Source organism: Hylaeus anthracinus, unplaced genomic scaffold (genome assembly GCF_026225885.1).
Source record: "Hylaeus anthracinus isolate JK02 unplaced genomic scaffold, UHH_iyHylAnth1.0_haploid 11997, whole genome shotgun sequence".
Lineage (NCBI taxonomy): Eukaryota > Metazoa > Arthropoda > Insecta > Hymenoptera > Colletidae > Hylaeus > Hylaeus anthracinus.
This window is the reverse complement of record NW_026534344.1, coordinates 9,702,182-9,714,055: the sequence shown is the minus strand read 5'-3', so window position 1 is coordinate 9,714,055 and position 11,874 is coordinate 9,702,182. Positions and strand designations below refer to the sequence as shown.

Sequence of the window (11,874 nt, the reverse complement as noted above, 5' to 3'; positions counted from 1 at the left end):
TATAGGGTGCGGCACTTTAATTCGAACAAATTGAATTTTTGTTTCCAAATTACATTTTGTTAGTCAAAAAATTAAAATGTCCAACAATGCTTTTGCAGGTTGGTTGTGTGACCTCTCTAGAATATAATTATTGCATATACCTTACCCCTTTAGTATACATACACCAATGTCGACAAATTTGAGTTGTAAACGGTTTCTAAATGGACCGGTAATTAAAATGATAATACTAATACGTTTCTCATTATTGTACACTCCAAGGCCGGGGTGACCTTTTGCGGGGCCTGAATTCACATTCAAATCCTACAGTTAAATTTTATAACGAGGAATTATTTATTTGCAAATGCTGTTAGATATTATATACTTTGTATAAGATGAATATAAAATAATAATACTTTGATGATTTTTGTCACTCCTTTGAACTGAATCATCGCTACTAAAAAAATGTCTTCCATCTGTTAATGGTATCATTATTCGCCGGCTCTGGTACACTTCATACACATAAGTAGACCACTTTACACTCGCTTAAAAAATATCGTAATTTGAATACTACAACGACGTGGAAAAAGCATTTTGAAGTATGAAGCCTTTACTTTCAAATCCTAACGAGCGATTTTCTAGGCGTTTCCAAACAAAATTATAATTTCTAGGTCGATCGTGGCAGATTGTTTAAAATTCCTCAACTTTGAGATCACCCGTAAAGTTTAAATAATAAACTTCACAAGTTTATTTGATTTTATCTTTCCAGATGCGTTGATTGATCAATATTGTAACTACAAGTACACACTATATATCAAGAATTACTTTGTAGACTTTGATGACTATAACTCGACTATTTCTCAATATATTACGATAATCTTTTTTTAACTTGTTTATGACCTTTTATTTTCTATCACTGCGTCAGTATTTTTTTTCTCCTTCAAATTAATGGCTGAACTAAATCAAAATCAAAAACTCGGGCCATTCCTGTTTCTACAGGAAATTGCTAATAATTCTAACTCTTTATGTTCTAGTGGAATCAGATTTAGTGTTTGATCGATCAAAGTACCGCAGTTTGCGTATCACGCAATTGTACGTCGATTGGCCAGCACGAGAGATATACAGCTCATGCTATCTTTGGACTCGGAGGATCTTAAAGATATTCGCAACGGCTTCGTACTAGATCGATTGTTAATTATTTCGCCACAACGATTTCCTTTGGATGGTAAACGTAGTAGCTCAGTTCTAAGCTATTAAAACGTTCGCGTCTTTCCGGCTTTGTAGTCAAACGAAGATCTTTAAAACAATGCGAGACAGGAAGCAGTGCAAGAAAAACGAATATTCGCGTACAGAATATCAGTAAGGAAGTTTGCACAAACTAGCGCCTACACGTTTGAATCGAAGCCAATTCTTGAGTCACTAGCAATACCTCAAAAATAGAATTTGCAATCAATGTAGAAAGCACCGATGAACAGAATTCGCATTGCAGTAGAATAGAACTTTGGACTTGAATTAACAAATAAATGAGAAGAAGTGGTACAGAATAGTGGGGAATAGATTCTAGATTAAACTCTTTTGTAAAATTTGTTATGGTGTATATAAAGTTGGCATAAGAAAATGATAATTATTAGGCGTAGAAATTAATTCTGTGTCTCTACATTCACAGGGTGAGTCTGAAGAAACAGAACACCTAAATATCTCCGTTACTTTTCGTTGTACAAAAACACTTCTTAGGACAAAGTTATACTGTTTGGAGGGTCACATGTAACGGTGCAAGGGAACAAATTTTCAAGGTCATTTTTTAACGAGATTTAGGTCATTAGATGTTGTTTTAAATGGAACGATATATCTTCGTTTACGTAATGTTGTAGCTGACAAAATAACGAATTCATCCATGTAATACAATATCACCTACAAATGACCTTCAACCCAGAAAAATGGAATAAATAAAATTCAACGTGTAAGATTCATTTGCTTCATTTCTGTTACGAAAAATGTTCAACAATATTCCCTTGAGCTGCTATACATTCATTTAGCTGTGAACTTACAGAACAGTGGAAATTTGATAACAAGAAGGCCTTCAGAGTAATTAGTAGTTGATAAACGCGATTCCGTACGAACGCGTTCAACTAAGCCGTTTCACTGATGGGTTCCTGCATCAGCAATTTCTTCCAGGACGAATTTTGTCTTGGGTTTAACGAAACGCTGAACTTACAGTCCTAATGTTTCGTAAACGAATAGAATCGGGCTTACCATGTGGGTAGGCGATGGTGGACGCGATAGTTTTCGAGAAAGATCCTGCTGCCATGAACTCGATAAAGTCGCGCAACGTTTTCCTGTCGTCTGGCCTAGACACCCTGGACCTGTGCGTCGCAAGCCAAGCTTTCACAGCCTCGTAGATCACGAAGTGTATCACAGTCTCGCTTATTCCTACGTAGGAGGCCACGATGCCTTTGTAGAATCCCAGGATACCCTAAAAAGATAACAGAAGATGTACGTATTAGTTCAATAATTCGTATCAAGAACAAGTGATTTATCAGCGTGATAAGTCCTACTCGGTTTCCAAAACTTTTCTTTTTTAAACGAATTCTGAACTTCACAGTTGATATTAACGCTTTATCGATCGGTAGTCGTTGACTGTATAATTAAATTTAACAATATTTTCTTTATTTTCATAACATAAAGATGAGAAAAAGAAATGGATTGAAAAAAAGTGATTCTCGAAAAATATTTGTTTCTAGAAAGAATGTATTTGACAACAGTTTTATACCTCATCGAGATGTATATTTTTTGTTTAAAATATTTTTTCAAAGAATCACTTTTTCTTAAACCATTTTTCTTCTTTTTTATACAAAATGTTTAACCAGAATAATTTAAAAGGTAAAGTTTCCATCCACAAAACCATTTTTGGGCAAAAATGGAAAAGAGCACTGTGATTACGTTCCTATGAGCTCTGCAAAAATTCAAATCTTTCGGAGTGTATCAATTGTTGAACTTTCCTTGTCTATTACTCTATCTTTTATCGTAGACAAAATAAATATTAATGTTACTCGTTGTAACTGTTTCCCTCTGGCTACAAGATCGTGATGTAGTATATTGTTTACAGAATATAGCTTGTCTATGTACCTCTAACAAAAGAAATTATCTTGCGAACACAAGAGAAATAATCTAGGCCCCTGCAGAGATAAGGTAGCTATCGTATGTTAACGGTGATCGATCAGCTGGTTTTTTGGAACACTTATCACGATTGATCTTGTCAGAGCTCCATTCACAGTGCACTACTATTCGATTACGTATCGCGTTTCCTTATCTCTCGTTTTTAATTTGCGAACGTGCGCAGCGACACTGGAAGTTTCCGAGGGTTGATATGAATATTTTCAGTACCGATCTTTGTAACCGTAACTGAAGCACAACTAAACCTATTACAGTATTGTCTCGAAATAAGCAACTCGGTCGGGACCAGCGAGTTGCTTATTTCGAGGGAAGTACGCTATTCGGCTTGACTTTGTTCTCGAGGGGTTTGGTGTAGCGGTAAACTACATACAACTAACAGTATTGTTTCGGAGAATACACACAGCAAAGAAAAAGAAAATATTACGCATGCTCTGTGCTCTTTCTACTAATTTATTCGGCTTCTCGCGTTCACGGACCTCTCATTTCTTTTCGGATTTCTCACTCGGCGGGCGACTTCAAACAAAAAGGTGAGGATAGCGAGTTGCTTATTTCGAGGCGGAGAACAGTTGCTTATTTCGAGACGATACTGCATTTCTACATAATTAAAATCGTGTCGTACTATGATTTACTACGTAACAAATAATCTTTGGTATTTACATCTGATAAGATCGAACAAAAAATATTGTGTAATTTATTTTTAGGTCTCAAATGTATCGAGGATGAAATCCACGATACAATGCAAATCAAATCCTAAAATACAGTTACCTTGACTATAAAAGAATCATGAATATTGTTTCGAAATTAGTAAAAAAAAATTAAAGAGTAGCTTCTTAAACACTTTGAACCTATTCCGTCTGACGTAACGTGGAATACTGGTGACATCTTCGAAACAAACTGAACGGGACACTTGTAAATTTAGCAGAATCTTGTATATACTTGTATAAATAAACGTACCGAATTTTAAAAGTTTATGTCAATTACGTTAACCACAAAAAGATCATGCAAATTGTCTTGAAATTAGTAAAAATAAAAGAGTAGTCTCTTCTTGTCGTTGCAGATTGTTTTGCTCTGTGTTTTATGAGGCCATTACTCGAACATTTTTCTATTTCATTGTACAAAAGAAACGAAGAGTATACCAACAATCAGGGAAGACGATGTTACACATTTATACCTGAGCATTGAATTTCTGAAACATAAGCAGTATTCAAAATACTACTTTCTTCGTCAAAGTAACCGATCCACGTGGATCCAACGGAGATAAATAGGATTTAATGGTATGGATTATTACACAAAATTTAGTAAAATGACGCGAAATCGCGAAATCGCCGAGACACACTGTTATCGGTGGAATTTTGATAGTTAACGTTCCGAGATATCACTACGGACGTCTGTCACGTGATCACATGAAACGTTGACTAGTGATACACGAGTGCTTAACCATTAGCGCAGCACATGTAAGACCCGGAAGGTATAGGCAACAGTAGTAGAATAAACTATTAAGTACCTAGACGCCGGATATTTATGCAAATTCATATTTTTATATACACAGGTGAACGGTAGAAAAATACGTTCAAAATATGTTTTGTCTTTTAAATGTTGTAACGTGTATCGGATTATTCATATCTTATTTATTTTTGCATTGTACACCTCCTTGTATATTTTGTTTACATTTACACTCGTGATAAACGCATAAATATCCACAATCTACTAATAAATATTCGAACAACATAGGCTTTGAATTCTTATTATACCTTCGAAACCCAACGAATCGTTTTATGGTTATTATTCGAGCTGATCTTTGTGTTTTTAAATGTATTGACTCTTGAAAGTTAGATAGGGTAAAAACCATCCCACCTTTTGGGTCAATCTGCGAAAAAACTCGAGAATTTGGGATCCATAGGATTCATTTCTCCAGTTTCGTTGAAATGAAGGAAAATTGATATAGTCTTCGTTTGAACTTCGTGTTCTATGTATGAACTTATTTAAATAGAAACGAATTATATCAAATATATATATTTTATATTTTCAATTATATCTACTACATACGTTCATTTCATTTTGCCTTAAATATTAAGTAAAACAGAAGGTCAATTTGTATACAAGCTGTATAATTTAGGATCTGTACAATCTTTATTTCTCCAATTTTGTTAAAAAGAATGGAGATTTAACAATATTTTTCGTTTCTATTTTGTATCCCATGTAACGGGTTATTTCATTTTATCTTAACTATTAAGACTGAGTACTAACAACTCGTTCCATTATATGAAAAACTCTTTTATCCAAATACTTTTGTTCCCCAATTAGTTTACATAACAGAGATTCCATTGTATACAATCCTTCACTCTGGGAGCCGAACCAAGACGCCAGGGGCGGAAGTATAGCGAAAAAGAACTAGGACAATGTATAAATCGTTGCGACAGAGAGTGACATTCCGTTTTTGCGTGCCACGTATTTGTGCTCTCGATATTTTGGTCGCGTTTTGCTATTCGTAGGTCGCGGTGGGCATTTTTAGACCTGGCTCGAGTTCGCCTGCACGAATGCAATTACGATGCAAATGCGTCGTCCGAGTTGTCGCGAGGACGCAATAAGAAAAAAAAAACTGCGAGTACACTTGAAAAATTTGAACGAATCGCGCTAAACTGAATCCTCGCAGCTGACTGTCTTTCAAAAGTCATCGATAAAACGACACGACCCATCAAGACTTTTCTTTTCTCCTTTTTCGAGGAAACTGATGATATCAAATTGTTCCTATATTTACGCAATTTCGCGTTCCGTTTCTATGTGCATACGGTTGCAAAAATATCCTTGGCTTGGACGAGTACTTCATCGCATATTGCGTTTGTTGCAACACCGTTTCTGTTGACTTTCGTCTGACGAAAGTTCGAGGCCATGCTGTACCATATATTTTTTTTGTCTAAGCATCTCTGTTGACTTTATTAGGTGTATGCATAAGTTTTATACATTACGTTTGGATGGTGCTAGAAGATAATCTATCAGCATTGTTCAACTAAGTATTTTTGATGTTGGTATGGACTGCATTCAAGCAAACAAATAATAGATCGTAGTTGTTATCGTAATGTTATTTTTCGATTGTTTTAAAATGGAATCCGTCGAGTTGCATATACGTCAATGTTTCTCTGATTAATCAACAGAAAACCGCTGCAGAAGCGAGTAGAATGTCGTGTGCGGCATATAAAGATATGCGCTGTGTCCGATTGCAAGTGTCTACATTGATTAAATAGATTCAAAATTGATGATTTAGATATTAGCGACAAGCCTCGTTCTGAATTGCTTGAGAAGATGGAAGATGAGAAACTGCAAGTGTTCCTTGATGAAGATTCGGTCCAAAAACAACAACAACTTGGAGATTAACTAGATGGTCACGTTTAAGTGATCATATAATTGCAAGATCTCTTATATGGCAACCAAGCAAACTTTATTAGAACTCGAATTATCATTTGTACGGTCTTCCTAGCATACGTTGTCGAAAACATACTTCCTTCTGTCGACAAGGAATCAATCTTTTCCCTAAAAGCTGGCAAAAGGTAATAAAAGGCGAGGAAAAATATTTTAATTGAAAGTAATGTACAGATTTCATTTGATTAATAAAATAATTCAGCACATTATATCACGGCCATTGAAATCGACGAAAGTTTCTACCAACGTGCACGTTTATCGATTCTTCAACCTCAAAACCACTTTATACATAATGAATACAACATAACATAATTCCATACAATTCATCACGTTCCAACACGTGTGATATAGTCGATCACCGAAAGGATGGAATGTTACTTTTAACGGGTAGCTAGCGAGAATCTGATCGATTGAACACGGCTCAACGAGAGTATCCGTGTTCGATCACAGACTGTGCAGCAGACGGGAAACTCGTCGATATACAGTCTATATGTGTTCAGGGTGAGGAAACTCTTGCGATAACTTAAAAAAAAAAAAATTGTTGTGCTCGATGACGAAACGGAAAAGATACTACCAATGAGGTCTTGTGGAATACAAGTTACAATGTGCAATGTCGAACTCTGGATTTATAATTGATACTGATAAGTGTATGCATAAGTCTTGTAGGTTTTTGTGTTGGATTACTTTATTAAGGGGGAGAATAGGTTTAGGACTATGTTTCTTTTTTTAACAAAAAAGGAATTCAGAAAGTCTCCATAAATGCACAAATTTCTCTGCGATAAATGCACATGAGTCATGGATTTGTGAATTAAGTAGGTTAAAAAATTAAATACTACGGCAAATGTTAAAGTACTCTAATCTTCGACAGTCTTGAGATGAAATTTGAACTTGCTAGAAATTATTACAAGTTTTAGTCTGCCAGCTAACGTGTTAACTAAATGGAATCTGTTCGTTATTTTCGATTAAAGTACTTTGTCTTACTTTCTACTACCTTTTGCCAACTTTTCGAATTCATCGAGACATTTTCAAAGTTTGGCTTCGTTTCGAAAACGTATGCTAGGGAGACCGTGTTGCATGGACCTGAACAAATGACAATTAAAAGGTGCAATGTCAGATGAATACACCAAGTGAGGTAGAACTATTCATTCTAATTCCAATAAGGTTTTCTTGATTGCCATAGCGATCTGAAATTATCATAGAGCAGAATAATCAGATTTCCTTTGTCAGTAAACGGTCTTTTTTGCTTTACATGATCATTTAAACGTGATCAACTAATTATTCTGCATGCTGCTGTTGCGTTTGGCTCGAATCTTCATCAAGTAACACTGACAGTTCCTCATCTCCCATCTTCTCGGGTCGTCCTGATCGAGGCTTGTCGCTAACATCGAAATTGTAACAATCCTTCATTTGGTTTCCAACTGCCGAGATTGTTAACACTTTATTTACCGGGAGCCTATTTTTAGGCTTTTAAAATTGCAGTATTTAGCTGTTCGAATTTATTTACTGTGTTGATGGTTGTCTACTTACAATGTTCAGTGTTTGGAAACAGACTTGACTTTCAATGTACGCAGTAACAGTATGGAAGAATTATTGTCAGCCTAGATTGGCATATGATGCTGTAGAAAATTCTTTTTTGAATTAAAGTCTGTTTCTAAATAGCCCGGTAGATAAAGTGTTAAAGTTCAACGATTCATGTTTGGCCTGAAAGCGTGGCCACGAGTTCTACGAGTCACGTTTAATTCAAAATTGTGATCGCGAGACAGACTTGTGGAAATATCTGAAAGGGTTACACTAAACACTAGGTTAGAAGACGATTTTCTTACCGATTGGCGATATATCCTGTGCACGCATTCCATCGCGGTGATTCTGTTCGTTCGGTCGTCCAGCTGTAGCCTGGTTTTCACGAACCAAATGGGATTTGTCAGCGTGCATGCTACGAAACCTGAAAAATGAATTTACTTATCTTTAATCAGATCGATGCGTGTGCTTGGGGAAGCATTCTATTACATCGCTGGAGCTGCCTCGAGTCTTTAGCTAGTCAAGGCGAATTGGTTTATTAAAGGGGTACACTCTTTTTTATCTTTAACATCATGAGGAATATTGGTACGCGTGTGTATGCTTGCTTTTATAGCAAAATTACGGGTTATTTACGGTCGCAATAACTTTTAGAATTAAAAAATATACAATATTAAAGTGAGATAGCATACTAGGTATGTTAAAATCGATTTAAAGTTAAATATTGTTTGGTTTGCGTGTATTTGATTAAAGTAAAAAAATAAAGAACATTTAAAACTTACACCTTGAGAGGTTAACAGTTTCAAAGCAATTTTTATAATTTTCTTGACAGCCAATGTAGTTGCCATAGAGTTTTGAAATTTGATATGTTTATTTGTACGTGTGCATACAAGATTCTGTTAAAATTACAACTGTCTTGATCAATCTCATTCAAAGCGTGACATAACAATTGGAAGGTAATAGTAAAGATATGGAAGTAATAAATGAAAAGTATTTCAGCTATCAGCTATAAGTGTCTGCACTATTTAAAAAATTGGGAAAGGATGAAGATATAGTCCTATTCGTCCTCTCCGTGTTCAGACTTGATAGATAGATAGACCTTTTAAAATTGGTTCTACGAAAATTAATTTAGGTGAACGATATTCGGAGAGAATTAATTAATTTTCATAGAACGAATTCTATGTACACATTATCTTTTGCAATTTCTATGTTTCATGATCAGAATTGGTTGTATGAAAATTAATTTAATCTCCCTGATTATCGTTCACTTGAATTAATTTCAACCAATTTCAAAAGGTCTATCTATCTGAAAGTCTGAAGTCTTTTTGTCCAACTTTTTAAATACTGAACGACCATTAAAAAATCGCATGATTACATAGTATTCGTCACAGACACTTTCGTCTATGATTACACACAATTTTTTTTAAAGAATATATTCATTAACAATTTCAAAGTTACGTGCTTTGGAAGAAATCCAAATAAGGAGAAGAACGATTCAAAGAAATTGGCGATTCGATTTTCGAAAATTGCAATGATCGATCATACAGGAAACAAACGAAGAAACAGGCTCGCGGCTTTTAACCTTTTCGCGAAAGAGATCAAGGTTCGCGAAGCCCTATCGAAGATGCCACGAATTAGAAAAGGAGACAGATTGCCGAGCGTGACCTTGTACGAAGATTTACCAGAAAATCGGAGAAATATCTTGGAACTTGTCGCGGACAAGAAGGCCATCATTTTTGGGGTTCCTGGAGCCTACGTGCCGGGCTGCTCAAAGGTTCACTTGAGCGGTTTTATAGAAAAGTATGACTCGTTTCGTTCGATTAACAGGATTCGTGGAATTGTTATGACACTACTTTACCACCATTTCTACTTCTTTATTGAACCGATTAGGTCGACCCACCTGCAGTTTCTAGGCTTCCAGGAAATAATCTGCGTGACCGTCAACGATCCCTTTGTTACATCCGCTTGGGGAAATTACAAGGGCGCGGAAGGCAAGGTAAAAATGTGTACATAGGTGTGAAAAGCTATTCGTGTTTCGGGAACGTTCAACTTTTACCTAGCAGACTAGGAGGACGTTAAAGAGTCAAAAAATAGTTTATCTTGTAGAAAAGAGAAACTATCCAACGGAAACTTCTTTTCCTTGTTTTTCTTTGTATAATTAGACTACGGATTCTACGGACTACGGTGCAAATTCATATATTCGTAGATACGGGAAAAAAAATGAATGTATGCCTTATCTTCTGAATGATATAAATGCACAATTTTGTTGATACTTTGTATTGTTTTGCATTTCTGCACATTCTCATAAATCTGCACTAAATGCATAAAGATCTCCAGCTTAGTTATGAGAAATGTAAGAAATATACATTTTTCTATACAGTGCAACGAAATTCGACAAAATGCATAGTTTATGTAATTCGACCCACATGAAATTTAATTAGGAAGTTGTTACTTCATATACTTTTCATATTTGTGCACATTCTCATAAATCTGCACTAAATGCATAAAGATCTGCAATTTAGTTACAAGAAATGTAAGAAATATACATTTTTCTATACAGTGCAACGAAATTCGACAAAATGCATAGTTTATGTAATTCGACCCACATGAAATTTAATTAGAAAGTTGTTACTTCATGTATTTTTCATATTTGTGCATATTCTCGTTGATATATCCATACTTTCATTTCCCACAAATGGACAAATATCCGTAATCTACTTATAATAAATGTTAATTTGTGTTATTTCATCGTTACGTATTTTGTATTAAGTTCTCGACACTTTTCCATCAATTTTAATTATATGGGAGAAACTACTGTAACAGTGTTTAAAAAAAGAGCACCTGTTTAATTTGTCCTAGAGTACAAGACCCTCTTGTTTGTTAGAACTACCTCTGTAGCCGGCCCCTTTCTCTCTCATAAGGTTATTATTGACCTAGCCGCTGGTTGCGGTAGAAAGAATATGTCGATCTAAGTATAGGTTCCCTTTTACTGAAAATAGTAGTTGCTCCTGCAGCAAGTGACAAGGAGCGGCTTCCCTGCTCGAGTAGCCGCGAGAAGGTCGATTACTTTCGAACGCTGCAAGAGTTGCAGTTTAGGAAAACTTAAGAGGGGAAGCCCTCACCTTGGACGCGTGAGAATCACAGTTATATTCAGCAATTATCTTTTCCCCCGAAAACAATTCACGTAATGAAAGATCTGTTTGCTGATATTCATCATGCATTTATTAAGTAATAAACAAATCATTTTTATTCAGATTTTTAAAATAAAATAGCTATTTAGGACCATTACGGGACTAGAGTAAAGACTGAATAAGTGCAAGAAAATTGGGACCCAAACATTGCAGTTATCCAGTCGAGGTTTCTATTCTGTGTTTACATTTAGCTTGAACGTAGGAAAGGATTGAGAGTGAAAGAGAAAGAGGTCCGAGGTAAAAAGTAGTCGGCAAAAGCGTATCAATCGGTTAGGATCATATTACACTACTCAAAGAGGGGATAGTCATCTTGCATCTATCCAGTTAATCCTGTCTTGCACTTATCCAGTCTTTACTGTAGTCTTTTTCGAATGACTAATCGACGAGTTCTCGAGTATAGTCAAACCTAAAATAAAAAACCAAGTATTTTCATGTTCTACGTGATATGCAAGTATACCGTGGTATTAGGTGTAGAAATTAATTTAGTGCCATTCTAAAGTAAATTTACCATTCATTTATAAAGAAAAATCCGTCCAACGTGTAATATTTCCTAATATTAAATCTTTACAATACAATTGATGGAAGTATTAGGTGTAGAAGT

General features: G+C 35.4%; 1 protein-coding gene across 2 annotated transcripts in view; it reads right to left on the bottom strand.

Annotated features, from left to right (window-relative positions):
- LOC128889482 (mitochondrial carrier protein Rim2) overlaps nucleotides 1–11,874 on the bottom strand; it is a 39,349-nt gene that overhangs the window by 2,294 nt on the left and 25,181 nt on the right. For both annotated transcript variants that reach the window (XR_008460451.1, XM_054147152.1), the window contains exons 4-5: nucleotides 8,391–8,509; nucleotides 2,230–2,449 (exon numbers count right to left, since the gene is read on the bottom strand). Coding sequence is in view for 1 of the 2 variants with exons in the window: in XM_054147152.1 (XP_054003127.1) it covers nucleotides 2,230–2,449; nucleotides 8,391–8,509 (339 nt within the window). In the remaining variant the exon portion in view is untranslated. The remainder of the gene's footprint in view (nucleotides 1–2,229; nucleotides 2,450–8,390; nucleotides 8,510–11,874) is intronic.